General features: G+C 48.2%; 3 protein-coding genes across 10 annotated transcripts in view; 1 reads left to right on the plus strand and 2 right to left on the minus strand.

Annotated features, from left to right (window-relative positions):
• Nucleotides 1-736, minus strand: part of SUFU (SUFU negative regulator of hedgehog signaling) — a 93,424-nt gene extending 92,688 nt beyond the window's left edge. For 4 of the 7 annotated variants that reach the window (XR_001517730.2, XR_003042839.1, XR_003042838.1 and 1 more), the window contains exon 1: nucleotides 361-736. Coding sequence is in view for 4 of the 7 variants with exons in the window: in XM_015596363.2 (XP_015451849.1) it covers nucleotides 361-542 (182 nt within the window). In the remaining 3 variants the exon portion in view is untranslated. The remainder of the gene's footprint in view (nucleotides 1-360) is intronic. The other 3 variants (XM_006920904.3, XM_006920903.3, XM_015596362.2) reach the window with 1 other exon arrangement.
• Nucleotides 737-2,246: 1,510 nt separating this feature from the next.
• On the plus strand, nucleotides 2,247-15,990 carry ACTR1A (ARP1 actin related protein 1 homolog A). The gene is made up of 11 exons (XM_006920906.3): nucleotides 2,247-2,404; nucleotides 8,926-8,990; nucleotides 9,884-9,959; nucleotides 10,708-10,833; nucleotides 11,638-11,762; nucleotides 12,952-13,168; nucleotides 13,872-13,964; nucleotides 14,570-14,744; nucleotides 14,848-14,909; nucleotides 15,605-15,645; nucleotides 15,820-15,990. The coding sequence occupies exons 1-11, from the start codon at nucleotides 2,357-2,359 to the stop codon at nucleotides 15,920-15,922; spliced, it is 1,131 nt and encodes a 376-aa protein (XP_006920968.1). The 5' UTR covers nucleotides 2,247-2,356; the 3' UTR covers nucleotides 15,923-15,990.
• Nucleotides 15,991-18,773: 2,783 nt separating this feature from the next.
• Nucleotides 18,774-27,077, minus strand: MFSD13A (major facilitator superfamily domain containing 13A). Of its 2 annotated transcripts, XM_006920907.3 has the most exons (9): nucleotides 26,851-27,077; nucleotides 24,410-24,651; nucleotides 23,918-24,000; nucleotides 22,839-23,291; nucleotides 22,562-22,685; nucleotides 21,850-21,946; nucleotides 21,133-21,304; nucleotides 20,863-21,056; nucleotides 18,774-19,619 (listed from the first exon to the last, which is right to left on the minus strand). In XM_006920907.3, exons 2-9 carry the CDS (start codon nucleotides 24,575-24,577, stop codon nucleotides 19,357-19,359), a joined length of 1,554 nt encoding a protein of 517 aa, XP_006920969.1. In that variant the 5' UTR covers nucleotides 24,578-24,651; nucleotides 26,851-27,077; the 3' UTR covers nucleotides 18,774-19,356. The 2 variants fall into 2 exon arrangements, with proteins under 2 accessions (XP_006920969.1, XP_024894927.1); XM_025039159.1 differs by lacking the exon at nucleotides 22,839-23,291.
• Between the last annotated feature and the right edge of the window lie 6 nt (nucleotides 27,078-27,083).

Raw genomic sequence — 27,083 nt, forward strand, 5'->3', positions numbered from 1 at the left:
CGCCCACTAATGACCCCCTACAGGCGCCCCCTCCTTTCACCACGTTTACAGTTCCCACTCTCCTCTGGTTCCCCTCTCTGCTCCTACACACACCCTCAATTCACTCTATTCTCCTAGTCCTAGTTAACTCTTCAACCTCCCCACCCTCGTTAACCCTTTGCCACCCACAGGCTCCGTTAACCCCTTTGTCCCCATTTCCAACTTGAGCCTTAACTCCTTCCCTCACAGCAGGAAGCCCTCCTTTCAAGTGCTTTAACCATTCTCCTTCTCCTCCTCCTCCTCCTTGGCAAATTACTTCGCCCTTGGTGCTTTAACCCTGCCCTGCGCGCCGGGTCGGTCTCCCCACGGCCCAGGGCATACCAGTACTTGACGATAGCTGTAACCTGGAGCGGGTTCGGCTGGTCAGGGTACAGGCGGCGACACTCTCCGTAGATGGCGTGCAGTCCCGGAGGAAAGAGCGAAGCGAAGGCCGGCGGGGCAGTAGGGCCAGGGGCCGGGGGCGCGGCGGGGCCGGGGGCGCCGCTAGGCCGCAGCTCCGCCATCCGGGCGCGTAGGGCGCTGAGAGGACCCGCGAGGGCGGACGAGCGGGAGAGCACAGACGCGCCAGCGGGCGGACCCGGTGGGTGCGACTCCCCAAGGCGATGGGGGCTGCAGCGAGGTCTAGGCTCCGCGCCTGCGCACGGCGGACCGTCCGCCCAAGCCGTCGCCGCCTCAGAGACCGCCAGAGGGTGCCTCGGGGGCCTAGGGGCGCTCAAAGGGGCGGGGCAGCGGCGCGCCCTATTACGGATCCCATTGGCTAGTGTCTGTGCCAGTCACAGGCGGACGGCTTGCCCTGGCGATAGATCCCGCCTCTCACTCCCTGTGTCAGGGGTTTCCCAAGGCTCTTGGCCTCCCCCTAGTGTTAGGAGGAACCTACGTTTAAATAGAGCTGTGGAACCATCCTCATGAGGTGCTAGGGTCCCACGAAAACACTAGGAAATGTGCTAACGAAGGGTTTCACTAGTCTGCTGACACGCTGCTAACAAGGATTTAAACATAAATCTGACAATAGATTGATTCATTTGTGCATGTGGCATTAGTCTTAATAGATTATAAATCTGAATGCTTCCTACGTCTTTGAATGTCCACTGACCGTATTGACTGACACTGCTGAACTCAGGGGTTGTATGTCGAAATACCTGTTTGGGAGTTCTGACAGAAAATAACAAGAGTTAGGTAAACTAGGATCAATTAAAAAGACTTGGTAATTATTTAATAAAAGTTTTTAGTGATGATGACAATCTCTTCTTTGTTGTGTTTCAGGCAGATATATGCAGATTGCCTTGAGGAATTCCATATCCGTTATCTACTATTACCTTGACTCTCTGTAACTGGGAGAATTTTTAATTCCTAAGGCCCTGGATTGGGACTTATTTTTCTGTTTACAATAACTTTTGAAAAAATAATGTTTTCCACTAAATTATCTTGAAGAAATTCCAAGAGACAGCGATAGAAGAGAGTCCTGACTACCTATTGACTACCTATTGGCTAAAAGAGTCCCTACAATGTGAAGCGGGGGAAAGAAAAAATCTAAAGAAAAATGCGCTTAGCTCATTTGAAAGCAGTGACACCTTGAAAGCAGTGACTTTTCACCTCAATTTTCTCACTCACCAATGTCAATTCTATACCAGTAGTTCCAAAGGCTAGTCTTCAGATCAATGTTAGCCTGTTGCCAAACTTACACACATCCAGGGAAAAAAACACGAAAAACGATGAAAATACACTTTTTTTCCTAAAAAGTAAATTTCATGCAAATTATTTTCCTTTATTCTGGAAATATGTCTGTCCGTGTGTGTGTGTTAAATTACCTTTATTAGAGTGCGATGGTGATAGATGTTTGCTAATGTCTTATGGACCCCAATAAAAACACGGTAACCTTATATTGTCCAGAAGTGGTGGAAAGTGGCAGGACTGATCTGTAAAATCGAAACGTCCACGAATTACTGACCAATCCAAAGCGAACTACAGACAAGTACTTCAACAAGCACTGAGAATCCCTTCAAAGGGACTACAGATCCAAGAGTGCAATACAACCGTCAATCTGCATCCTCTTCTAGTTACCTATAGAGACTACAAAGCCCAGAGTACTGCGTGTCGGAAACGCGACGCAGAGTCTCTTAAACTAGGCGGGGCTCCTAAAGGGCGTGGCTTCCTAACTGCAGGTGCAAGGCATGCTGGGGGTTGTCGTTCTTCTGAGAAGAGGTCGGACCGCTCCCTAGCTGTCCAGCACCGGCGGCTAGACTGCGCATGCGTTTCAGTAGCGCTAGCAGCGGACCCGGCAGCCAGTTCCTTCCTCGGAAGGAGAAATTCTTCTGCCATGGAGTCCTACGATGTGATCGCCAACCAGCCTGTTGTGATCGACAACGTGAGTTGCATCTTTCCTATCTCTAAAGGGACTTATGTTCTCCTTCCCAAAGGGATTGCTTCCCAGGTTTCAGTCTGGGCCGCCGGCTCTTTGTCACTGGTCTGGCCTGTCAGGCGGGTTCAGCCGCCGCTGCCTCTGTCCTTCCCGCCTCCCGTAGTTCACAGGCAGGGAAGCCGACCAGCAACCATGGGATGGAGAACTTGGGATAGATAAGGAGAAAAGCTGTAGTCCAAACCAGGTCCTTGGGCCCTTGGCTCGAGGGGCCTTAACCGCTCTGTGAGCGCCCGGCACCCGCCCTCCCCCAGTTTCCGATAACGCTATTGGCCGCTCTGGCTGTCAGTTATGATTGATGACCCCGCCTCTGAGCGGTGCCTGATGAGGGCTGTCCTCTGCAGTGATTGGCTTGCGCCTTTGACGTTTTTCCGGGCCGCCATAGTGTTTCTCCTCTCTCAGGGGCGGGGCGGTGCACGAAGGCTGTGGGGATTGGCTTCCGGAACTCTCAGCGGCGGGGCCTGATGAGCTAGAGCCCGCCCGCGGGTGGAGAAGGGCTAAGTTTCCTTCGGCCCCGAGCAGGCCTGGCGGCCTGACGACGTATCTGGGTGGGGCCTGAGAATCTGGTATCTGAAATGGTCATAGGATTTCACTTATTTCTGTGATTATAAGTTATGGCGTTAATAAAAGTCGAGAAGAAAGGAGAGTGACAAAGCAAACGGAGGTATCTTCCTCTTCCGAATGCCTAGTTGCTGGGGCGAAAAATTACTGACATATTTGCCAGGAGCTCTAGCACTTACGGAGGGATTTCACATATATTCGAGTTGGATCCTCACAAAAATTTAGTGGATCGTTACTACAGGAAGTTAGATCCTCGTTTTACAAATGAGAAAAAAAGCGCTAAGAGGTAAAGTGAGCCCAAGGTCGCACAGTAGAGGTGCCCTAAATGCAGTGCTTTATCTGTCCTTCCCCTTGCTTGTACCCCAGGCAAATTTATCAATAATAACAAATGAAAAGAATTTAAATACTGCTATTATTTTGGGCGGAGGGGGACAATTGTGAAACAACTGCATTTGTTTCTTCCACTCAAAGGCGTGGTCACACCAACCTTGGTTGATAACCTTTTCTGTGCCCTTTCTGAGTCCCTCTGTTGAGGCAAAACTGCCAGTTTCCTCTCCTAAGTTGTCAGATTCTCTCTGTTGATCTAGCCTTTGGGACCTTAGGCATGTTGCAGGGTCCTTTCATTTGCATCATCTCTTTTAAGCTTCAACTGTGGTAGGTAGATGGGAATGAATATCCCCAGTTTATGCAGGACAGTGAGACTTGGAGAGGTTCAATAACAGTATTCGAACTACCAGGTTTGTGAGTTGAGGAGCCAAGACTCAAATTGAGATCGTGTTCCAAGTTTCTTACTTTTTTGCAAGGAAAGGTGCTTTTTTGTTGTTAGCTTTTCTTCTCTCCATTTTTAGTTTTACGATTTAAAGAATTGACTTGTTTTTTCTTTGCGAAAGCATTTTCTTTATTATGCCGATAATTCTGCCAAAAGGTGAAATAGAAGAAACAAGTAATTTTCCCATTAGGGTTTACTGAGCATCTGCCACGTTTTTAAATTTGAGGCCTCGAGTAGTTCTTGCTGTTTGACATTTAGAGAGTTTTGTTTTATTTCAAAGGGAAAGATGAATAGGAAAGAATTATTTGAAATATTCGGGCCAGCTTTATATTATGAGTTTAATGCGTCTCTATCAGATTTAACAGTTTCATAGCTTAACATGTTACTGCAGTTTTATTGTTGGGCTAAGAAGAGTGTATTTAAAAGAAAGGAGAAGAAAGAAAGCAGGGAAAAGAGGGAAGAGCCTCATTATCGGTTCACAACATTTCTCAGTATTAAGACAATTGTTGACCACTCCTTTCATCCAATTCTGGCACCAAACCAAATCATCAGAATTTAATGAGGAAAATGAGGATGTGTGTGTCCATGCCTGTGCTTTAATGACAATAGTAAAATGATAGGTATTTTTAAAAACTAAAATTACTTTTCCCAAAGGTGTACAATACAACACAACAGTAATACAAGAGGAGGGCAGCTCCCCAGCAACATTTTGAGGACTACAACACTTTGATTAGATTGCTATGTTTATGTCAAAGCTCAAGTCTTTGCTAAGATCACAAAGGTTAAGTTCTGTCCTAAAATGGATCAACATTGGTCAGTCTTAGAACTGTCTTTGTGACTCTGTGGACCTAAGTTCAGGAACAGTATCAGATCCTTACAAGTTAATCAGTAAGATAAGAGTTTTACTGTTTTTGATGGATGTTATGCTCCTTTAGCACCCTTTTAAAAAATGTGATACATTAAACATACAGAAAATTTCAGAAAAATATATAATAAGCACCCACATAGCACAGTGTCTACCACTCAATTTTTTTTTTTTTTTTTTAATGCCTACAGCACCTGGTATTCCTAGGTGGTCTCCCATCGAAATACTAACCAGTTTCTGAGATCAGATGAGATCGTGCACGTTCAGGGTGGCATGGCCATAGACTACCATTCAAATTTAAGACATGTTGACATTTGCCATATTTGCTTCAGATTTCTTTTTAGGAAATAAAACATTACAGATATAATTGAAAGCTCTCTATACCCCTTTACAATCCCATCCTTTCTGTCCCAGAAGCAACCATAGTCATAAAATTGATGTGGTCCTTTCCATCTATGATTTTATATTGTATATGTGTAGTATTTGTGTTTTGAATTTTTCTTAAGAGCCAGCATCTTATGTGCCAGGTCTTCTTTTTATTATAGGAAATCTCAAACATAAAACACAAAGAGAGGGAATAGTATAACAAACCCATATATTCATCACCTAACTGTAACAATATCAACTCTTGACCAATCTTTTTACTACATTCCTACCCATTTCCCTCTCCCATACTCTTTTAAAAACATAAGCAATATACTATTATCAAACCTTATAAAAATAATAATTTCTTAAGATCATCAGATATCCAGTCAATGTTCAAATTTCGCTAATTGTCTCAAAAAAAAATTTTTTTGCAATTTGTCATCAGCTCTTAAGAAATGCTGATTCACTTACGTTTAAGAGACTTAAACTAGAATTAACCGAGGAAATGAAGTCAATGTATTTATTTAACATGGCTACTTGCAATGTGGCATTCAGGCTTTAGGTTGTACAACTTCAGCAAGAATTCATCCCTCACTTGATGGAAAGGGTGAAGAGGTGACTTGTAGAGATATCTCACTATTCAATTATGTGTATTTTGGGAGTTAAGGATGTGCTTCCTTCCAAACTATGCTCTGAGGGTAAGAAAAAATCAGATACCATGTCAAAGAAATATCATGAATTAATTGCTGGGATTGCCTCGAGTAGGGGTCTTAAACTCAGTGCCTACAGAGGCAAAGCAGGAACGTTAAAAAAGAAGAGGGTAGCCTTAAAAATAGTAAGAGGGTGCATTGAGCATGCCTGTTCAAAGGGCCAACTGCTTCTCATTTCCAGCTACAGTGTTGCCAGATCTGATTTTTCAAGAGAAATCAGAAAAGTTAAATTTTATATGCAGCCTCCAATTTTTAACCATTGGAAGTTAATGTAAAAGTAGTTTGTGGTCTCTAGAGACAGAAAGTAGATTGCTGGTTGCCCAGGGCCAGGGATGGGCAGTAGAATGGAAACTGACTGCTAATGGGTACAGAGTTTCTTTTTGAGATAATGAAAAAGTTCTAAAATTAGATTGTGGTGATGATTGTACAAGTCTGGGAATATACTAAGAACCACTGAATTATATATCTTAAATTGGTAAATTGCGTGGTATGTGAATTTTATCTCAATAAAGTTCTTTTTAACAAAAGTACTTTGTGGGCCAAACAAAATATGTCTTTGGGCCAAAATGGGCCACCAGTGGCCTAGAATGTGAGGCTTCATCTCTCAGCATCCTTTTCCCACTTGTAAAATGAGAGACAATTAGCTTCCTTTCCAGCAGGTACTGGGAGAGCCTTGCTGATGGATTTGCTATTTGTTTGCCTTCATCAGAAAGAGAATGAATGGTTACTGGTAGCTAGCAGCAGATTTGAGTCCTCAGAAATCAAGTATTTAATGAGACTACGTTTTCAAGAAGCCTCTCTAAGGCATTTGTTTACTTATTTTGCTAGAGTAACAAAGAGAGTGGCAGCCCTTTTGCCAGGTACACAGTTCCTCGTTATAAATACTGTTAAAGAAATTGACATGATGCTTTTATATGATCTCATGGTATGGCTTGGGCAGAATAGAGAGATGGGCCATCCTGGTGCCTGACTGTGGCAAAAGAGGGAGGAAACCGCCTCCCCTGTCCCCACTCATACTTCACCCAACTGCTGGCCTGGCAGGCTCACTCGTGGGACTGCAGGGACAAGCTGGGTCTGGTTCCTAAGTCTTGTGTATCATTCCCAACACCTTGGCCTTTCCTGTACCACCTCTGCCTGGGGCTTCTGGCATTCCAGCTGCTTCTTCAAGTTCCATACATTAGACTTCATCTGTGAATCATTTCAGCTTGATTTTCATTTTAGTCAGCTAGCCTATCTGAGTACCCTGCAAATGCCAGATACTGCTGATTATATATAAAGTCTCTGACCTCAAGGAACTTGGGCTAGAGACAAAAATGGAAACCATAAGGTCAAATACAAAGCAGAATAAAATGCCTGCTGCATAATGGTACAGTTAATGGTGATTTTATGAGATAATCAAAGACAATAATTAATTCTACTTAGAGACTAGTCTTCAGGAGAAAGGTAGTGAGTGATATTTGAACTGGGCCTGTTATACACTTGATGGGAGGACAGAGAGAAACAAATGAACCTAACATCTTAATCTGCCTTGTTACTCAGACTCTAATCCTTTTGCTAGTAAACTCAAAATCCAGGAAAATAATCTCTTTAAAAATATCTAGACTCTGAAATACAGGTCTCATCTTTACATTTCTTGTTTTCAGCCTCTGCCAAGAGATTCAGTGAGTCTGTTGGCACTACCACACCCAGATGAAGGCAGTGAGCTATTATAGGAAGCTTGAGTAACAAGTTCCCAGAGTCCTCTTGTACAATGCTGTTCTCGCCTCCATGCCGCTGTCCCAGAGCCCTTAGGTCGCAGTAGGATAGTTCTCCCTCCTTCTCAGTCATTTAGCTCAGTTTACAGCTGCACCTTTTCCAGGCTCCTTGCAATTCTGCCCAGCCCGATGAGTTTGCACTTATCTCTCGTTTTCTCTCTTTTCTGTTGGCAGAGGTTCCTGCTGTCTTAGAGAACTGGCTTGCCTTGCTGAACTTACTGCTTTCCCTATCCTTCAATCACTTCTTACTTCCTCCCTCCGTGTTTCCAGAATCAGGCACCAGGATGGCCTGTCTCAACCCCTTATCCCATAGAAGAGCAGGAATAAGAAACAGGGAGGGAACCAGGGGTGTTGCTGGGAAGCCTTTAGGGCAAAGGTAACCTTGGCTATTTAGTGTCTCCTGATGTGTTTACTGCTTCCTTTGTGATTTCTGGAAATATCACACACCACGGCAGAAGTGGTTGACAGGCAGCAGGAAAAGGCTTGTCCCAATTAGCTGCAACCATGTAGGGGTGGAAGGATAAGGGTATCAGGTGTGGTGATAGAAGAGTTAAGAAGGAAGAGAACATGGTGTGTCCGCAGGCAGTACCAAACCTTGACAGCTGTGCTACACGGAGTTGGTATCTGTGTCTTGAGTCAGTGTTTACTTTGGTTGGGCTCTGGATGGTATCAGAGATGCTGGTGGGAGAAGTCAGATTCTTTTCTGGGCACCCACCCAAGATACCAAGAGTTGGAGCAAGAGGATTATAATGTTGGGTCTCTTTTCTTAGACAATGCTTTAGGACTTTCTTGCTCTTTATCATTAGTAGACTAACGAGTAAAACAAAACATAAACACACACACACACACACACACACACAATAACCACAAACCCCTACAAAGCAAAGTGGTCTGCCCCTGTAAGAACCAGCCAATGTGTATTCCATCGAAGTCAGCTTCAAGTGTGGCAGTGCTTGGTGGTGTCTGTCATAGACACCCTGGAGGGCAGGGAGAGTTCAGACCTGAGCTGGGAAAGCAGGTTAAAAGCGTCTCATGGTGTATAACAGAATGAATCATGCGCTCTTCCCACCTTGGTTGTGTTCCTGAACTTGTCTGCTTTGGTGCTTCTAGCTACTCTTCTCAGGTTTTCTTTTTCTTCTCTTCATTAATATTGTTTTTAATGTGAAAAGTAAAACATGTTCAATGTAGAAAAGTCACACAATACAGAAAAATCAAATAATACTTTGAGTGTGCAGTGGAAGTTCTTCTCACCATCCTCAGTCTCACTTCCCTCCCTTCGACATGTATTCACCATACAAATGCGTATATAGATATATTATACACAAATATAAGGTCTCTCTCTTTCTTAAATAAAAATGGAACCATATTATACATATTATATGATATATATCTCCTCTTGTTTTTGTGCTGCTTCTGACTTTGCTTTCTCTCTCCTCTCTCCTCAGGGATCTGGTGTGATTAAAGCTGGTTTTGCTGGTGATCAGATCCCCAAATACTGCTTTCCAAACTAGTAAGTCATTCTGTAGCTTAGAAGTTTGGGAGGTTTGTTAGGTTTGTTACAGAGTCAGCCCTCCGTCTTTTAGGGAGAAGGGATCTGTCATTCGGGTCAACCTTGGTATCAAAACAACAAGCAAAAGACAGGAGCTGGCTTTTGGAGTAAGCAAAGGAAACAGTTGCTTACATGGTACAATTTGAGAGGCACAGGCAAGAGACCTCATTTTAAAATTTGATTTGATCTAATGCCAAAAATGTTATCATTGATAACTCATTGCTCTGGATGACTGCCTCTTCATGGAGCTCTCTTTTTTTAAAATTCTCCTATCACCCAGGATGGGCTTTAACATTAAACTATATTAACTATCTTAGTAAGAAATGAGTTTCTTGGCACTTTCCTCCTAAGGCCAAGAGACTGCAGGCAGGAGAAAGGCACAGGTGCTTGGGGAAGGAGCTTAAAGGGGGAGAAAAAGGAAGAAGCCATCTGTCACAGTTACAACACAGTTCTACTTAGTAGAAGGCTTGGACAGGGGCTAAGGAAATTGAAATTTTTTGAGTTAACATTCATGTAGAAATTCTTGTTTCCTTGTCTCTCTTGGTTTGCACATATGTTGGGGAAAGAGAAGCAGCAGAGATATTGAATCTTCTAAAATTTGTTTTAATAACATAAAATAATATAAATATAATAAAAACATGAAATAACATACAAATAACTTAATATATGTTCATTATAGAAATTGGGAAATGCAGAAAAGTAAAAAGAAGAAACTCAACTGTAACTTCACTCCTCAAAGATAATCACAGTAGAATTGAGTGTATTTCTTCCTAAGTATGTGCCTCTGTACATCCTTCTGATATGTTTTCTGTTGCCAAATGAAAAGCGTTGGTCCTCCCCACTCTCTTTTGTAGTGTGGGCAGACCCAAGCACGTTCGTGTCATGGCAGGAGCCCTCGAAGGCGACATCTTCATTGGCCCCAAAGCTGAGGTAATTCCCAGTCCTATTGAAGAAATCTCAGGCCAGCAGAGGACCTTCGTTATTCCCCACATCAGCAGTGTTCCAGAGAGAGACATAGCCATGAGTAAAAGGAGCAGTTTCCTCTTAAAATCTCCCCTTTGGTTTTCTCATCCTAAGCCTCGTTGGTTCATTTCTCCCCAGAGCAACCTCTGGTTTTGGAGAGAAAATATCAAACCCCACTTTGGGAAACAGAGATGTGTCTAGAAAATGGCTTTTGCCTTCTTTCTGTATTCTGTCACTACCTTGCCAATGATCAAATTGACTGGCTTGGTTACCTTTTTGGCAAAAGGGATTGGGGAGAGATCCTGGCTGGGGTACCCTGGGGATGAGTTGATCAGCACAGTTTGGCAGAGCTCTCAGGCAGCCTCTAGAAGCAGAACAATAATCATGGTTGCCAACCTTGGCTCCAAGTGCTGAAGTCCAGAGGTGGGAGCCAGGAGATATGTCCTGGGACCAGGCAATAAAGAGGGTGCCTCCTGTCACTTGCCCTAGGGTCACCCGAGGGCCCATGGAAAAGCAGAAGCCTTCTGCTTCACTAGCTGATTGGTCAGTGAGAGCAATTTGCAGCATTCTGTTGGAGACTGCAAGAATGGGTGCCCACCCTTAGCCCTGGGTGAGGACTGAGGTTGGGGGGAACTCCAGTCTGGATGAGCAGGATCCACCAGGCAGCCCAGCTGAGAAGCTGACTGCTGCTGTAAGTCCCGTTCTCTATACCCAGGAGCACCGAGGACTGCTCTCCATCCGGTACCCCATGGAGCATGGCATTGTCAAGGACTGGAATGACATGGAGCGCATCTGGCAATATGTCTATTCTAAGGACCAGCTACAGACTTTCTCAGAGGAGGTGAGAGTCCTGTGTGTGGAGCAGCCCTGCAGGGTGTGCAGTGGGCATAATCCCTACCCCAGAGATGAGGAAGAGGAGGAGGAGGATAACTGCCAAGAGGGTTTGAGTCTTACGATGTGCCAGGAACCAGGCCATGTGCTTTTCAGACATGTTTGCATTTAATCTTTACACCATTACACCATTACTTACACATGTAGGTAATATTATCTCCAGTTTATAAACAAGGGAACAGAAATTCAGAGAAGCCAAGTAGTATTTCCAGGATCACCCAGTTAATAAAGTGATAGAGCTGAGATTCAAACTCATATCTTTCAGACTTCAGAGCCTATAATTTCTAAGGAAGTAACCCTCAACTCAGAAACACTAAGGAACGTGAATACTAGGTGTATCAGAATTTCCGGGGGAAGGCTATGTTCTGTTTTTTAAAAATGCATTCAATATTGAAATTTTCTATTTTGAAAAAATTAACTTTTTTTTTTATCATAATTCCAAATTTAGAGTATAGCAAAATCTTCTTGACAATTGGAGATGTATACAGGGACCTATATAAGAATCTTGGAGGAAAAAGAGCGGAGTAAAGGAGTGGAGGCAAAAACAGAGACTCTTGAGGGGGTAGGATTTTGGAAAATTGAGAAATTGACCTGGGCATGGGTAGGTGACAGGCCCAGCTTGCCGTTTTTTGGAGAGATGCTAACAAAGGTTTCCTGGGCTTTCTAGCCAGCCCCACAGAGGCTTTTACCCCAGTACTAATGAGGAGTGGAAATCTGTTCTCGCCTTGATTGACCTATGGGCATTTTTCACCAGCATCCTGTGCTCCTGACAGAAGCGCCTTTAAACCCGAGGAAAAACCGGGAACGAGCTGCTGAAGTTTTCTTTGAGACCTTCAATGTGCCAGCCCTTTTCATCTCCATGCAAGCCGTGCTCAGCCTGTGAGTAGCAGCCTGGCTGGCCAGCCTGGTCCTTTGGGAGGAAAGCTGTCCTTTCGCTTTGGTATCAAGGATGCCTCTCCTTTGGTTCAGAGCAACTTGAGCACCCCACTAGGGAAAGGTTAAAGATGCTGAGAAAGGGAACACTGAGACTGTCTCCCAGCCTCATACTGTCTAGGGGTTTGGTGCCCAAGGCTCTGTGCTCTGCCTGCTGGGAAGGCCACTTGCTGCTACAGCTCTTCCTGAAGGGCCTTGTAGTGTGTTCACATTATTTATTCAGTGCCTACTTGTGCCAGGTGCTATGTGAGGCTGGTAGTAGGGTCATGATGAAAACACCACCGTGGTCCCTGTTCTCATGCCCCTGTCATTCGGGTCATGTTCCCAGCCTGCCTCACACCAAGGTTGTCTATGGCCAAATTTGTACATTGGTGACCTGCAGAGGGGATGTGTTTGATCCCATTAAAAAGTTGTGAGCCAGCATTTAAAAATCAGAAGATTTCCTATCACAATCCAATTCCTGGCTTCTCTGAAAAAAATGGAAAGATCTAGTAATGTCGGGCCTGCATTCCCATAGGGCAGAAATCAGCTGGAGCTGAAATAGCAGCTGCCATTTTAGATCGAGTTTGCTAGTTTGACTTCACCACAGTCCACTCCATTCCTTGTTCTCCCAACATGAAGGCAAACTGTCAGTTGCTATTTATCATATTACAGAGCTATATGTCTATACCCTTGTCTCTACTAAAAAAGAAAAAACAGGACAGGCCTAGAGGGCCATGTGGAGGGGTGGGGGTAGCTGTTTTTTTTGTGGAAGTGAAAATCTTATTTTCCTTTACTCATTTACTTTTCCTGCCTAGCCCCTGTAGGAATTTGAGTTTTAACCTCTTGTCTAGAGAGTAAAAACTGCCCCTCAGGCTAGGTCCCTGAAATGGTTAAAAGCCAGGCCATCTCCTGAGATTGGAAGGCCTGCTCTTCTGGAAGTGGGGAGTGAGCTGGAGAGGCTCAGCACCTTTCATCCAGATATTTCAAGGTTTGCTTCAATGCTCAGGCTTCCTGGTACTCAGTCCAGTCTAAAGCCCCTGGAGAAAGGCAGGCCCCAGCTTTAGTTTAGCTGACATTGAACTCTTAAAAGAAATGAGTTTCTTCCCAGAGTGAGGAGTCAGGGGTTAGTGATGGTTTGTCCACTTTGTTTCAGTTATGCCACAGGCAGGACCACAGGTGTGGTGCTGGACTCTGGAGATGGTGTCACCCATGCTGTGCCCATTTATGAGGGTTTTGCCATGCCCCACTCAATCATGCGTATCGACATCGCTGGCCGAGACGTCTCTCGCTTCCTTCGTCTCTACCTGCGTAAGGAGGGCTATGATTTCCACTCCTCCTCCGAGTTTGAGATTGTCAAGGCCATAAAAGAAGTGAGTGCTGCCCCATGGGCCCAGGGACGGGATAGGGAATGAGAACAGAGCAGCCAGGACCTCCATGACTTGGAGTGAAGAGAGGCAAAGCTCCCATCCAGGGGGTCTTGGCCAGGTTCTTTTCTCCCCAGCCAGGCCACTTGGTGGCTGTGTAATCTCCAGCTGGGACCCCTTACACTGACAGACTCACCTTCCCAAAGTGCTACCATCTTTTAGGGAAAGGGAGCTGCTTCTATTTCTTAAACTGGGTGATGGGTACACCAGTGATCACTTTTTTTTATACTTTATGTACAAATTACATATGTTCTTTTACATCCTTGAGGAATTCAGAATACATTTTTTTTAAGTAAACTAAATCCTCCTGCCACCTGTGGCTCTAGGGAAACCTCTGAGCTGGGTAAGCGGGACCCAGAACCATATGAATAGTAGAAAATTGCCTGAGTCTGGACTAAAATTAGGTTGTGGTCTCAGAGCTAGATCCAGAGAGCCAAGTTTCCATGAAAGTGGAGTAGATGGGAACTCGTATCCTAAGTGCCACTCAGTGAAGGCCGACAGAAATCTCCCTGCTCCTGCTTCAGGGCAGCAACTCTGTAGGGCAGTCACTGCGATGGGCAGATGTCTGAAGCAGCACATCACTCCCCTGGCACTTTGACCAAGTAGGCACCAGGTTTCCTGCCTGCCTGACTCATGCTTGGTTCTGCAGAGAGCCTGCTACCTATCCATAAATCCCCAGAAGGATGAGACACTAGAGACGGAGAAGGCCCAGTACTACCTGCCTGACGGCAGCACCATTGAGGTAGGCGACCAAGCCTCTCCACTCAGTCCCCTCAGGCCCCAAAAGCTCTGGGCCCAAACAGAACTCCCCATGAGGAGGCTGGAGTCAGCTGTATCCTCCTTTTTGCACCCCTTGCCTGGAGCAGTACCGTCTTCTACCAAGCAAGGTGCTAGGGACTTTGCTTCTCCCATGTGGAATCCAGGAGGCACCAGAGGCATTCTTCTAGGTCAGGGTGGGATTATGAACAGGGGTAGTTAGTGCTGTCCTTAACCACTTGGGCACAGAGTAGGGTGAGTTGCCTCTCCTTGGACCTCCACCGATACGAAGAAATTTCCATGAATGAATGAATCCATGTATTCATGCCAGAGGTCTCTTGGCTGGGATTAAAAGGCAAGAGCTAGGATTAAACCTAGGTATTTCCTCTCTCATTTCTCAGGAGCCCTATTTGTTCCTTTTTGTTCCTTATTTGTTCCCAGAAGTCCAATCTTTGTTCCTAGAAGCCCTTGAGCCTGGCCTTCATAGCCACCTGGTTAGGAAGAGGTGGACAGAGGGGCCCCTTCCATTCCCACTCCCAAAGGGACCTCAGCCCCAGTCCCAGCCTCTGAAACTTGCCTGTCACCCTGCAGATTGGTCCTTCCCGATTCCGGGCACCTGAGCTGCTGTTCAGGCCAGACCTGATTGGCGAGGAGAGTGAGGGCATCCATGAGGTGCTGGTGTTTGCCATCCAGAAGTCTGACATGGACCTGCGGCGCACACTTTTCTCTAACATTGTCCTCTCGGGAGGCTCCACCCTGTTCAAAGGTTGGTCTTTGCTCTTAGGGCCCTTCCCCAGGAAGCTTCCAGATTCTGCTGGGCCTAGATGCTCAGAGGATTGACTTAAAATTCTCCTTTTCTGCCCATTCAGGATTTGGTGACAGGCTACTGAGTGAAGTGAAGAAACTGGCTCCGAAAGATGTGAAGATCAGGGTAGGAGCATGGCGGGGGCGGGGGCAGGATAGAATTGGGCTTCAAGGGTCTGTAGTGCCACGTGGTATGGCCACCCCTCCAGCTCTGCCCAAGGTTTTCAAGTAGCCAGGACTATACAGGCACTGCCAGATGGTTCCTGCTTCCACACTGACCCTGAGGTCTGCCAGAGAAGAGGACCCAATCTCATTTTCCATCTTCACAAAAGGGGACAGTCCTAGTACTCAGATGTGGCAGGGTGCTAGGCTGAGGGCCCAACGTGAGGACTTTCAGGGAAACTAACATTGACAAGAGATTGACTTTTGCTGCTCCCCTGTGACACAGTCCCAACATCTTAGTGGCTGCTGAGGGGAGCTAGCCTGCCTAAGGAAGGAGGGATCCTAAATGAAGGAGTGCGCTTGCTGTCTTGGAGACTGCTCCGACCAGCCCTCAGCAGAGCTGAATCTTGCCCCCAGATAGCCCTATCTTCTCTGGGAATTGTAGTTAGGGCTGCTGGAAACCTGCTTCTCAAGATGAGTGTTATGTTGGCCACAATACCCCCCAGAGAGGCCACAGGGTCCAGCAGGGACGTAACTTAAAGCCAGTTGTGTGAAATTCATCCACTGCTGTAGATGAATTGGCCATAAAGAGGAAGTTGAAAGGCAAAAGGTGAAGGGAGGATGACTGTCTCAGATTCCTCTTTCCACCTGCCCTTACAGATATCTGCACCTCAGGAGAGACTGTATTCCACATGGATTGGGTGAGTAGTTCTGTGAATAAGAGCAGAACAGGAAGCGAAGGCATTCATTACTCCTTATCACCCCATCCTGTTAAAGAAAAGCCTGATATGGTTTGGTCTTATGGGGCCTGGCCAACTTTACAAATACACACACTTTCTTTCTCACAATGTTCTTTTGGATTCCTTCTATTCTAGGGGCTCTATCCTCGCCTCCCTGGACACCTTTAAGAAGATGTGGGTCTCCAAGAAGGAATACGAGGAAGACGGTGCCCGATCCATCCACAGGAAAACCTTCTAATGTTGGGACATCATCTTCACCTCTCTCTGAAGTTAACTCCACTTTAAAACTCGCTTTCTTGAGTCGGAGTGTTTGCGAGGAACTGCCTGTGTGTGTGAGTGTGTGTGTGGGTACAAGTATGTGCGCCTATGCGAGTGCAGTGTGGCCCAGGGATCCCAGGGCCCAGAAAGGACAATGAACTACCCACGATGGTGACGGCCTGAGGCCTGGGGTTGACCACTAACTGGCCCCTGACAGGGAAGAGTGCTGGCAGAGGGCGCCACTCCTTTGTCAGTTGGGCCTTTGTCTGGCTGTTTGGGACTATGTTTACTACCATGGGGAGACAGAGAGGGAGGTAAACCCAACCCCTGGGAGACATTGCTGCTGCCCATTCTAGGCTGGGCCAGCCCCACCCCTATCCGCCCCCAGGGTGCCCTGAGGCCCAAGGCAGCTGCTGCTTCCCTTGCTCATCATTCTGTTCTCCATGACTCTTGATCATGGACTGAGGACTGGGACTGGGGTTGAGTTCTGTCTGGTTTTGATTGAAGTTTGGGTTTGGGAGGCAGGGAAGGCTGTTACTGAGACTCTGGGGTCAGGAGAGGGCAGGATGCCTTCAACTTCACCTGGGGACCAGGACCACACTGGGCATTTGAGGAGGGTAGGAGTACTGCTACTTGTGGTTAGCGGCAGAGTTAATATTCCCACCCCTAGCCCCCCATCCAGGGGGTCTCAGGAGAGTAAGGAGCCTGTTGGCCTCCGGCCATTGCTTTTCATCCTTCCTTGGGCAATGCCATCTTCAAACAGTTTTATTTATTGAAGTGATTGTTCAGTATGGGGGCTGGAGAGAGGGAGCTCATCGCCTCCTGCCCACCAGTCACCCTGTTCACACTAATGTTTACAGCACCTAAGCTTAGCGTAGCCTCCGGGGCCCCGCCACTTTGCTGAGGGTGAACTGACAGTATCCATAGGCTGACACCATTTGGGATCTGAGGCTACACTCAAAGCCACTCCCACCAGCCTCTTTCTTTCTCCCTCTTCCACTTGCTCACTGCCCTGGAGTCAGCAGGCTGGTTGCTGGTTGGATTTCCTGAAATAGGAGGTAGAATCACCCTTTGACAGAGGCCCTAGTAAAGGAGGGGTGTTGGGGATCCAGCTCCCTTAAGACTGGAGAAAGAGTTGCAGTTAACCAAGTTGCCTTTTCCCACTCTAGCTGACCCAGGGGAGTAGCTCATAGAAATGAGAAGGTCCCTCTGGGCTGATTTTATGCCGTTCTTGACTTTAGACTTGTTTGTTTAGGGAGGGAGGAGACCAGACCCAAGTCCCAGGAGCTGATGGGCTCAGGTTCATCTCCTCCGATCCAGTGGGGCCAGGCGCCTACCCTGGACTGGGCTGGTTTAGCAGTGGTCCAAAGGCCTTTAGCCCAGATGGTACAAAGCTGGGGCTAGCAAATGTTCACCGGCACCCTCACCTGACACCAAGACCTGCCCCAATCCCAGATTCCAGGCAGTATTCTCCCCCATGCCGTCCAAGGACCAAAGGTCCTGCCAGGTGTGGGCCACAGCAACAGGTGTGTGTGAGAGCGATGTGGCGACCCCGCGGACTGCTGTGTGCTTAACCAGCTCACCTCCCTTCTCTTAGCCCAAGCCTGTCCCTCACACAGCCTCGCACAAACCACGTTGCCTGGTGGGGGCCCCGTGTACTTAAATAAAGTCCTTCCAATAGACCTGTCAGCTGGGCCTCTGTCTATAGTTAGTGCTGGGTAGGAAGAGGGAGGAGCTGTGAGCCCTAAATCTGAAGTGGTAACTGGCCAAGGCTGTCCTCTAGAGGGCACTGTTGCACCAATCAGACTGCCAGACCTTAGCCCAAGTCCCAGCAAATGAGAGGAACTGCTCTTGACATCCTGAAATCAGGCTCTCAAAACTTCCACGTGTATAAGAACCTAAGGAGCTTATTAAAATGCAGTTCCTGGGCCCCTGCTCAGATACTCTGATTAACCAGTCCTCCATTTTAAACTTGTTTACCTGAGGGGTGGCAGAGAATTGCCAGGCACTTTACAAATGTTAACCCATTTGATCCTCACAACAACCCTACAAAGTGTAGATATTTTTATCATCCACTTCACAGACGAGGAGATAGAACCATAGAGAGATCGCGTAATTTCTCAAGGTTCCGCCCTTGATTAGCTAAGATTGGAACCCAGGCAACATAGCCCTAGAGCCTACATTCTTAGCCATTCTGCACACCCTCAACAAACCATTGGCCTAGAGCAGTGGTTCCCAATCAAGGCCAACTTTGCCCCCCAGGATATATTTGGCAATGCCTAGAAACATTTGACGTTTGTCACCACAGGGGAGGAGATGCTATTAGCATCTACTAAGCAAAGACCAGGGGTGATTCCACAACAAGGAATCATCCAGCCCAAATGTGTCAATGCCAAGGCTGAGAAACTCTGGCCTAGAGCAGAGGTTCTCGGTCCCAGCTATGTTAGAATCACTACAAAGCTTTCCAAAACCATAGTTCCCAGGCCATACCCCAGACTCATGAAATCAGAATCTTGGGGAACAGAACTCAGACATTTCTGAAAGCTCCCTGTTGACTCCAAGGTTGAGGGCCTCTGGCCTAAGAGCGGCCACTTCCTTGACCTCCACGTCCAGCAGTGGCGTGTGGAAATGCACTGGGGCTATGACCGCAGGCTGAGCCTTTTTGCCCCTGTACAGCTACTTGTCCACATGTTCCCCCTGCTACCTCTGTGAATCTGATGTGGGTGGCCCCCCAACTCATCTTTGGAAAAATGCCCTGAGTGCTTTTCGTATTAAATGCGGAATCTTGCTACCCACCCCACCACTTCTACACACAGCACAGACCTCAGGAATGGGAACAAAAAGACTTTAATCCATCTGTGATGAGCTGAACCTCTTTAGAGGCCAGGTGGGGGTGGGGAAGCCCTGCAATAGCAGGGGCGTACTACTTCAGGCACAGCTGAAGCAGAGAACCCAGAGAAACCACTGGAAGGGTGGACGGAAGGGTAGGCGGGACTTATGGTCAGCTTCCCTTGGCTGGTTGAAAGGGAGCAGTTGCAGTATCAAAAGTGGTTCCTGAGCCCACATGAAGTTGCAGCCCCAGCCAGGTGGTCGGATAGGACTCCGTGCCCCGTGGCAACCCCATGTGACCATGAGGCAGCCCCATCCGTCCTTCGGCCTCTTCTTTCTCCTGCCCCTGAGGGGGAAGCAGGTCCCTGAACACTTCTGGCCCAGTTCTTGCCCAAGTTGGGCCAGCCAGCCAAGCAGGATCTTAAGACCCAGTGCTGCTCCCGGCTCAGCCGCAGGAGCTCCCATTCTGCCATCTGTCCTCCAGGCTGCACCCAAGGAAGGCAGAGCAGAACACCAGGCTGGCAAAAGCGGCTCCTTCCCAAAATTGCAGGCAGTGTTCTCAGCAGAGTGGTATGGCTGCACCTCTCACACAGTCTTAATGCCCAGGGTTTGAGCTTGTGACAGATTCTGGCGCTGGGCCTTGACCATGTGCAAGCGTCTCCCATGCAGTGTGAACTTGGACCAGGTGAACAGCTGCAGCAGAGCACAGGTGATGGGCACCAGCACCAACAGGTAGAAGCAGCCCTGGCGGAGCACCGGGGCCTGAGCTGGGGGTGGGGCCGGGGGCTCTGGCCAGGGCTGGGCACTCCCTACAAGGGCCAGTGGGGGCTGCTGGAAGAGATCATGACCTAGGATGAGAGAGCGCGCAGAAAGAACAGAGTCAGCCCTTGGCTCCTCCAAAGTCCACATGAGACAACACACACAGATGTCCAAACCATAACTCCTGATTCTCCCCCGACCTCGCTTCTCCCCTGTTCTTCCCTTCTCGGTAAATGGCACTACCATCCACCCAATAACTGGGGCTAAAAACGTTAAAGTCTTCCTAGATTCCTTAACTTCGGTGCTTCCCAACAGCCAATCCTTCACCTTCTCCCAACTCCAAAACACATACCAAACCCAAACACTTCTTTTCCAGACCCCCAGCACCACCCTGGTCCAAGCCTCCATAACCTCTGCCACAGCCTCTCTACAATCCATTCTCCATACAGTGGCCAGAGCTGGCTCTTAAAAATGTAAATCAGATCATGTCCCCTGCTTAAAACTCTTGCAATAGCTTCTTTTTGCACTGAGAATAAAATCCAAAACCTGACCTGCTTCCCAGAGCCCACATCACTTTTCCAGCCTTATCTCCTAACGACTCCTGATACCTTGGGCCTTTGCACTTGCCACTCCCTCATCTAGGATCCACAGAGTTCTTTCCAGACTAAATCCTCCCCATTCAGTCCACATCCTGAGTGTCGCCTCAGAGACCTTCCCTGACTACACAGAGTAGCTTCTCAGTCACACTACAGTAAGTCCTCAGTGTTGTCGATAGGTCCTACAACCTTAAGCAAAATAATACGTATAACGAACCAATTTTACCATAAGCTAATTGGTATAAACAAGAGTATATTCCTGTGGCATCTCATCAATATTTTAAGAAAACAACATTGAACAAAATGATATTATTTGAGGATCTGCTCTATTTTTGCCATCACACTTGTCACTACCTGCTATGTTCTTGTTTGGCTGTCTATCACCACCTCTCCTCCCCCTGACTAGAATATAAACTCCATGATGGCAAAGACCTTGTCTGTCTTATTCATTGTTATCTCCCAGAGCATCACCTGGTAGAGATGGTATTCTATACATATTTGTTTAATTAATGAATGAACTATTGAAAGAATAGAAGAATCAGAGACTCAGCTCCCCTCCGATGCAGAGGAGTGGCAGAAGAGGTGTGGCAGCCCACGGTGGCCCAGACCCAGACTCTGTTGGCCAGTTGCCATTGTCTCATTCACTGGACCTAAAGCCAGGCTTGTCAGTTGGTGTGCCAGGTAAGCTGTGCCCCCTTGAGCCTCAAGAGCCCCTTGCCAGTCCCTGGGCCCTCACCTGTGTAGAAGCACAGCAGCCAAGTGCCCAGCAGCGGGGCGAAGGTCTGGCCTGGCTTGGTCACCAGGGCCACCATGCCAAAAAGGAGCGCTGAGGCGGCCTGCTTGCGGTGGTTCAGCACCAGGTCCTCATCCACCAAGTCAGTGACTACCAAGGTCAATAGCTTACAGGTGCCCTCAGTAAAGACACGGTTGCTGCCAGCAGAGAGAGAAAGTGGGCAAGAATGAAGGGATGGGACAGAGGTGTGAGGGTCAGAGAGGGCAGGCATACCTGGCAATGAAGAGGCAGAGCAGGCCGGGGCGGTCGGGGCCAGCCAAAAGCATGAGAAGGCTCAGGCCTAGCTTAAGCAGGAAGAGCCCCCGCACCACGGTGTAGACACCCCAGCGCCGGCACAGGGGCAGGAAGTAGAGGTTGTTGAGATGGGGAGCGACATAGGAGATGCCTGGGAAGAAGAGGTGGAGCCTTGTCAGGAGGCACTGCCACGATTTCCACAATTTTCCAGAATCAGAGTTTGCATAATGACCTGCCAGGCTCTGCGCCGAGAGATATTTCACATCCTTTTATTGAATCCTCACAGTCCTTTAAGGTAAGTACTATCATGATACATATTTTACAGATGAGAAATGGAGGTCTAAAGAGATTAAATAGAACACACCCAAGGCCACACGGTAAATAAGCAGTCAAGACTCACACCCAGGCTTGTCACACTGTAGTCCTCACTGTTAACCAGCCACTGTGCCTCATCGCCTCTGGGTAGCACTATTACCAACAGGACCACCAATGAGAGCAGCCCTACCCACTCACACCACCAACAGGCTTTTGCCCCTTCCTCGGGAAAAGAGCTGGGGGCTGGAGGTGCGACCCCACAGCAGACTCTGCCCTCTAACACCTGGGCCCCAGCCGGGGAGGTGGCTGTGCCTATAGCTGGGATAGGGGTTCTGGGGTGCAAGCCTCTGTCCTTCCAGCCTATCCAAGGCACACACTCACCCAACAAGAAGGAGCCCATGGAGAGGGAGATGTGGTCTGACAACAGATGCTCCAGGAAGAGGGGGAAGAAGTTGCTGTTGAAATGGCAGTGAAATACCTGCAACCCAACAGGGGCAGTGAGGAGGCTGCTGGGGCAGGAGGGGAGCCGGGCACAGGGCGAAAGCCAATGAGAGCAGTAAGAGCAGCCTTCGTCCCCGTGTCCCTCAACATTGAACATGCCAGAACAAAAAATATATATATATATCTGTTGCTTATCTAATTTTGCTAACAGAAAGTATGGCAAAATTGTCATTAGAACAATTAAGTTTGTTCTTTTTAATCGAAAACACTTTAGTAAAACAAGCATAATGACATAAAAAAATATTTCTAAATTTGGCTAGTTTATACACTACATGTGTTTTAGGTGTGGCACCTGGTGTGTTAAAAAGATTGTCACAGAGTCCCCAAAGAAGGGCCTCTTTTCATACACTCACTTTGCAGGTGAAGACATGGCTGTCCTGAGAGACTGAGACTTGCCTAAAATCACACAGGCAGTTAGGAGCTCAGATGGTGCTAGAACCCAGGTCTCCTCACTACGCAAACTGTGTTCCTGTCCTTGAATCACCCACCGGTTCTCACGAGAGGCCCAGAACTGACTTCCCGGCTTTTGAGGAACCTGTTCCCTTGAGTGAGGCATATACTAACCATGCTAGGTGGGGGACTGCTCTCATACCTGCACCAGATCCATGCCCACGAACCACAGGAAATTCCGGTGATGTGCTAGTTGCCGGAGGTACTGGCCCAAGGTGATACTGCCCGCCTCCTCACCGCCTACAGGAAGCTCCTCTCCACACAGACTATAGGGCAGAGGGGAGTCAAGAATGGCCTAGGGCTGGGCCGTAGCCATCCCCCATCCCAGGGCAGCCACCCATCGGCCAGGAGACCCAGCATTGAAATTAGATTCAGAACGGTGTTGGCAGGAACCTGGAGAGCTGGGACTGAACACTCACCCGCTGTCCACAGCCAGATCTGGGTACCCTGGCTCCCTGCCGGCCATCTCGACCCGCCGCCTCAACAGCCGTGTGGCCCCCACAAAGCCTAGCCCAGAGCCAGCGGCCAGTGTCAGGCAGAAGGCACGAAAAGACGAGAAGTCTTCCTTGTTCCAGAAAGCATAGGAGGCAAAGACAGAGAGAGAGCCAGCTGCGCTGAAGAGGGAGCAGTAGAAGTTGAGGTGCGTGCGGTCGTGGGCTGAGAGGGCCAGGTCAGCCAGCAAGGCATGATGGTGCAGATCCACGAGTGTCAGGAAGCCATCATAGAGGCACAGGCACAGCAAGAACTGCAGGCCAGCTGGGGCCCATGGCACCCAGAATGCCAGGAATGACAGTGCCAGCAGCGGCCCATGCCTGCCCAGGGCCCGTACCCGTGCCAGCACCACGGCCCTCGAGGAGAGCCCAGTGCCCGACCTGCCAGGGAGAGGAGGGTTGTTGGTAGATACTCTTGCAGACTTGGACCCCAGTGTCCCCTACGCAGGCCCCAGAAGAGGCATGGAGGCCCAGAGTGTGGGACTCACACCAGGTGGTCCTGCTGAGCCTCGAGTCCTTAACTTCCGATTTCGGAAGCACACTCACCAGTGGGTACTCGCTCCTCTGTTCCCTTGTCAGCCTGCCAGGCCGAGGGCCACACGGTGGTATGATACCCATTTTTCAGGGTTAGGGGTAGTGATGGGCCCCAGCAGGCCTGCAGTTCTTGCTGTGCCTGTGCCCCTGTGATGGCTTCCTTTACCCAGCAGGGATAGGGTAAAGGAATCTGCCAGAAGCAGCAGAGTGTTTGCAGTACAGCGCCCAATCCAGAGGGCCCGACAAGTCGAGCTGGGGTCAATCTCTCCCCCAAGTGATCAAGGCCAACCATTACTCAAGGCCACTTCTCCAACTTGGACAGAGCCTGCCCTGCCCTTGGGAAGGAAGGAAGCCTGGACAACAGCTGAAAATGGTCCCTTTCTTCCCTCAACCCAAACATGTGGGGGTCCTCCAGCCCTGGGAAAGGGTGGGGTGGGACAGAACAAGTTATGAGTTGTTCCCAAGACACAAACCGGGGCTGGGAGCTGAGGAACTGACAGTCACTCAGCCAGCCGAAGAGGGGGTCATTGAAGCTGTTCCAGAGGAGAAACACCGTCTGTGGGCAGAAGAGAAATGAGGCAGGTGGGCTATGGGCAGCCTCCTTTCCAGGGCTTTCTCTGCTCAGCCTGCACACCACCCCTTAAAGATAACACTAGCTTTCCTGCCTGCAAACTTTTGCTTAGGTCAGTCCCTCTGCTAAAAAAAACTCATTCTAGCGGCCACTGTCCCCATCAAACTCCTATCTGGGGCCCAGCTAGCAAATGTATCCAGCTGATAAGTTTATATATGTGATATATTATATATGTGAATACATAGACAGTCCCTGGCTCATAGGACCGTGGCCATGAGAGCTGGTCATCATGGCTGAGTTTTGGTGGGCAACCTTGCCTGCCCCATGCTCCTGGCTAGGTGGGTCCCAGCACTGCAATCTGCCCAGCTTCCACCCCAGAGACGTGCTGGCCTACCTCTCCGACCCAGAAGGCAGCTCTGCTGATCTTGTACACTGAGACAAAGGTGTCCACGTAGTAAAGCAGGAACACGTTGTGCAGGATGGAGATAAAGAGGGCCAGGGAGCCATAGACCGCAGCGGTGGGCAAGCCCAACAGCCAGGCCCAGGGCTTGCCCAACCCCATGGCTGCCAGCCAAGCCTCAGCCTAGGAGCACTGGGAAGTGCTCATGGCCACAGGCAGTCTGGCCATCCTTGTCCCTGGGGATGAAGGAGTCAGTTAGCTACAAGGATCAGAGCCAGCTCTGCTCCTAACCCCAGACCTGTGAGTCATTTAAAAACTCATTTCCAACTGGGAGAAAGTTAAATAAAACTGGAGAATCGTTAATGATGTACAGTTGAAACAATGTTGGGCTAGATATCATACCAGGGAGTAACCCAAGGGAACTGATACAGGCATGGGAAGCGGAGGCAGGAGTCCAACAAGTACTGAGCCAGGTCCAAATGCGCTCAGGCCATGTGCTCAGTATCTTCTTGCATCCATACTATCTGACCTTATCAGTCTAAATGTGACAACCCTGGGCTGGGACACATGATGTTCCTACAGTATAACCTCAGGCCAACTACTTAACCCAAGCCTCAGTTTCCTCTTCTATAAAAGGGAAAAAGGGATAATCATGCCTACTCTGTAGAGAAATGTAAGGATGAAATGAGGTAACTCACAGAAAGTGCTCAATAAATGGATGTTAGTGGTGTCATTATTATTTTTATAAAATCCCTGCAAAGTATATAGCACTATTACAATGTTATAAAGCAATGGCCAAGCTCAGCGATGTTAAGTAACTTGCCCAATGTCAACAGCGAAAATGTGCACAGGGCTTCCATGCACAGTTGGGCAGAACGGAGAAATCTGCTATGTTGTCATAGTCCACAGATATAGAAGAGTGATAAGATATTTAAATAAGAGTCCACAACATTTCATGCACTTTGATTCCAGAAATTCCATCTAAGGAACTAACTCCGAAGGAATATGTATAGAAACGTTCACGGCAGCAACATTTGTAAATAGCAAAAAGTCGGACACAGCCCAAGAATGCAACAAAGGGACTGGCTCGGCAAGCCTGATGCTCTCCAGAAAGGGGAATCACGCCGGCAATCTCAATACATGGGAGAGAAACTCAAAACCATGTTACATGAAAAGAGAGAACAAAGGACAATGTGGCTGTCCAGCTTCCAACCAGGCTTACTCATGTACGGAAACTGGCAAGCTAGACTGACCATAGGTGGGAAAGGAAATAAAAGTTGGATTTTTATTAGAGCACCATTTCTCACACTGAACTGTGCTTTCAAGTCACCTAGGGACTTTATTAACATGTAGACTCTAACTCAGTGGGTCTGGGGAGGAATCTGAGATTCTGTATTTCTATGGGGCTCCCAGGTGACACCATGTTGCTGGTCCGTTAAGCATTAAGCGAGGCATTAAATCTGTCTCTTTTTTTAGGCTCAAAGCTGCTGTTCTCTTTTCAGAAAAATAATCCCACGTGTGCTTGTCTGACCCGCAGCTGGAAGCGATGGGGGCTTCCTCCTCTCAAACTCCCTGTTGTGAGTTAAGCCGCATCCCTCAAAAAGATATGCTCAAGTCCTCACCCCCAGCACCTGTGAGTGAAACTTTATTTGGAAATAGGGTCTTTGCAGATGTAACCAAGTTAAAATAACATTATACTAAATTCGAGTGGAACTTAATCCCAAGATTGGTATCCTTGTAAGGAGATGGAAATTTGGACACAGAGACAGACACACACAGCGGGAAGATGCCAGGTGAAGATGAAGGCGGGAATTAGATGATGCGGCTACAAGCCAAGGAATGTCAAGGGTTGGGCACAACCATCAGAAGCTGGAATTGGCAAGGAAAGAGTCTTTTCTAGAGCCTCTTTCCAGAGGAAGTATGACCCTGCTGAAGCCTTGATTTTGGACTTCTACCCTCCAGAACTGTGAGAGAATAAATTTTGGTTGCTTTAAGCCACCCAATCCATGGTAATTTGTTATGACAGCCTTAGGAGATTTATACCCACCCTCAGAAGCTGATCCGCTGAGTCCTTGTGACCCAAGCCTGCCCATGGGACTCTACACGTCTGTCCCTGCACTAACACTCACACACATACACACACGCACACACACACATGGAGCTAAAACTTCTGTTTCCTTTTAGAATCAGGCCCTAGAGAGTTAACTTCAACCCCAGTCCAACAGTAATGACCCCACAGGACCCGTCCTTGCCCCATCACCCACCATGGCCCCACCTCTCTGCCCAGCCTTAAAGGGCTTCTGCTGTCTGGCCTCTCTGGCCTATCCAGCATGGCTTGCCTTGGATCTTCAGGCCAACTTCTTCTCTTGCCAGGCCTTTGTTCTTGCTGGTTCCCACCACCACCACCACCAGAAGCACCTTCCCCATCTCCTCACCTCCAACTCACCCATCCTCTAGAGCCAGAACCAGAGGATGCTGGATGTCCTGGAGACCTTCTTCGACTCCTTGGTCCCTCTATGATGTCTCCTGCCCCTGCACAGCAGACTCTTCTGTCTGCCCCCACTGCAGCCTGACAGGGGTTTTGAGGGCAGAGCCTGTGTCTTCTCCCTCTACCTCATAGAGACAATTTTCTGGACTCAACCCCTCTTGCTATGGGAGTGACTGATCG

The sequence above is a fragment of the Pteropus alecto genome, unplaced genomic scaffold (assembly GCF_000325575.1).
Source record: "Pteropus alecto unplaced genomic scaffold, ASM32557v1 scaffold177, whole genome shotgun sequence".
NCBI lineage: Eukaryota > Metazoa > Chordata > Mammalia > Chiroptera > Pteropodidae > Pteropus > Pteropus alecto.

Excerpts from the sequence above, each read along its gene's own strand:
- MFSD13A (XM_006920907.3), bottom strand. The coding sequence starts at position 24,577 with ATGGGGTTGGGCAAGCCCTGGGCCTGGCTGTTGGGCTTGCCCACCGCT. Across the intron at positions 23,292-23,917 it reads TTCCTCAGCTCCCAGCCCCG|GTCGGGCACTGGGCTCTCCT; the intron begins GTTTGTGTCTTG and ends TCTCCCTGGCAG. Across the intron at positions 22,686-22,838 it reads GATCTGGCTGTGGACAGCGG|TCTGTGTGGAGAGGAGCTTC; the intron begins GTGAGTGTTCAG and ends TCTGCCCTATAG.
- ACTR1A (XM_006920906.3), top strand. The coding sequence starts at position 2,357 with ATGGAGTCCTACGATGTGATCGCCAACCAGCCTGTTGTGATCGACAAC. Across the intron at positions 2,405-8,925 it reads AGCCTGTTGTGATCGACAAC|GGATCTGGTGTGATTAAAGC; the intron begins GTGAGTTGCATC and ends CTCTCTCCTCAG. Across the intron at positions 13,965-14,569 it reads CTGACGGCAGCACCATTGAG|ATTGGTCCTTCCCGATTCCG; the intron begins GTAGGCGACCAA and ends GTCACCCTGCAG.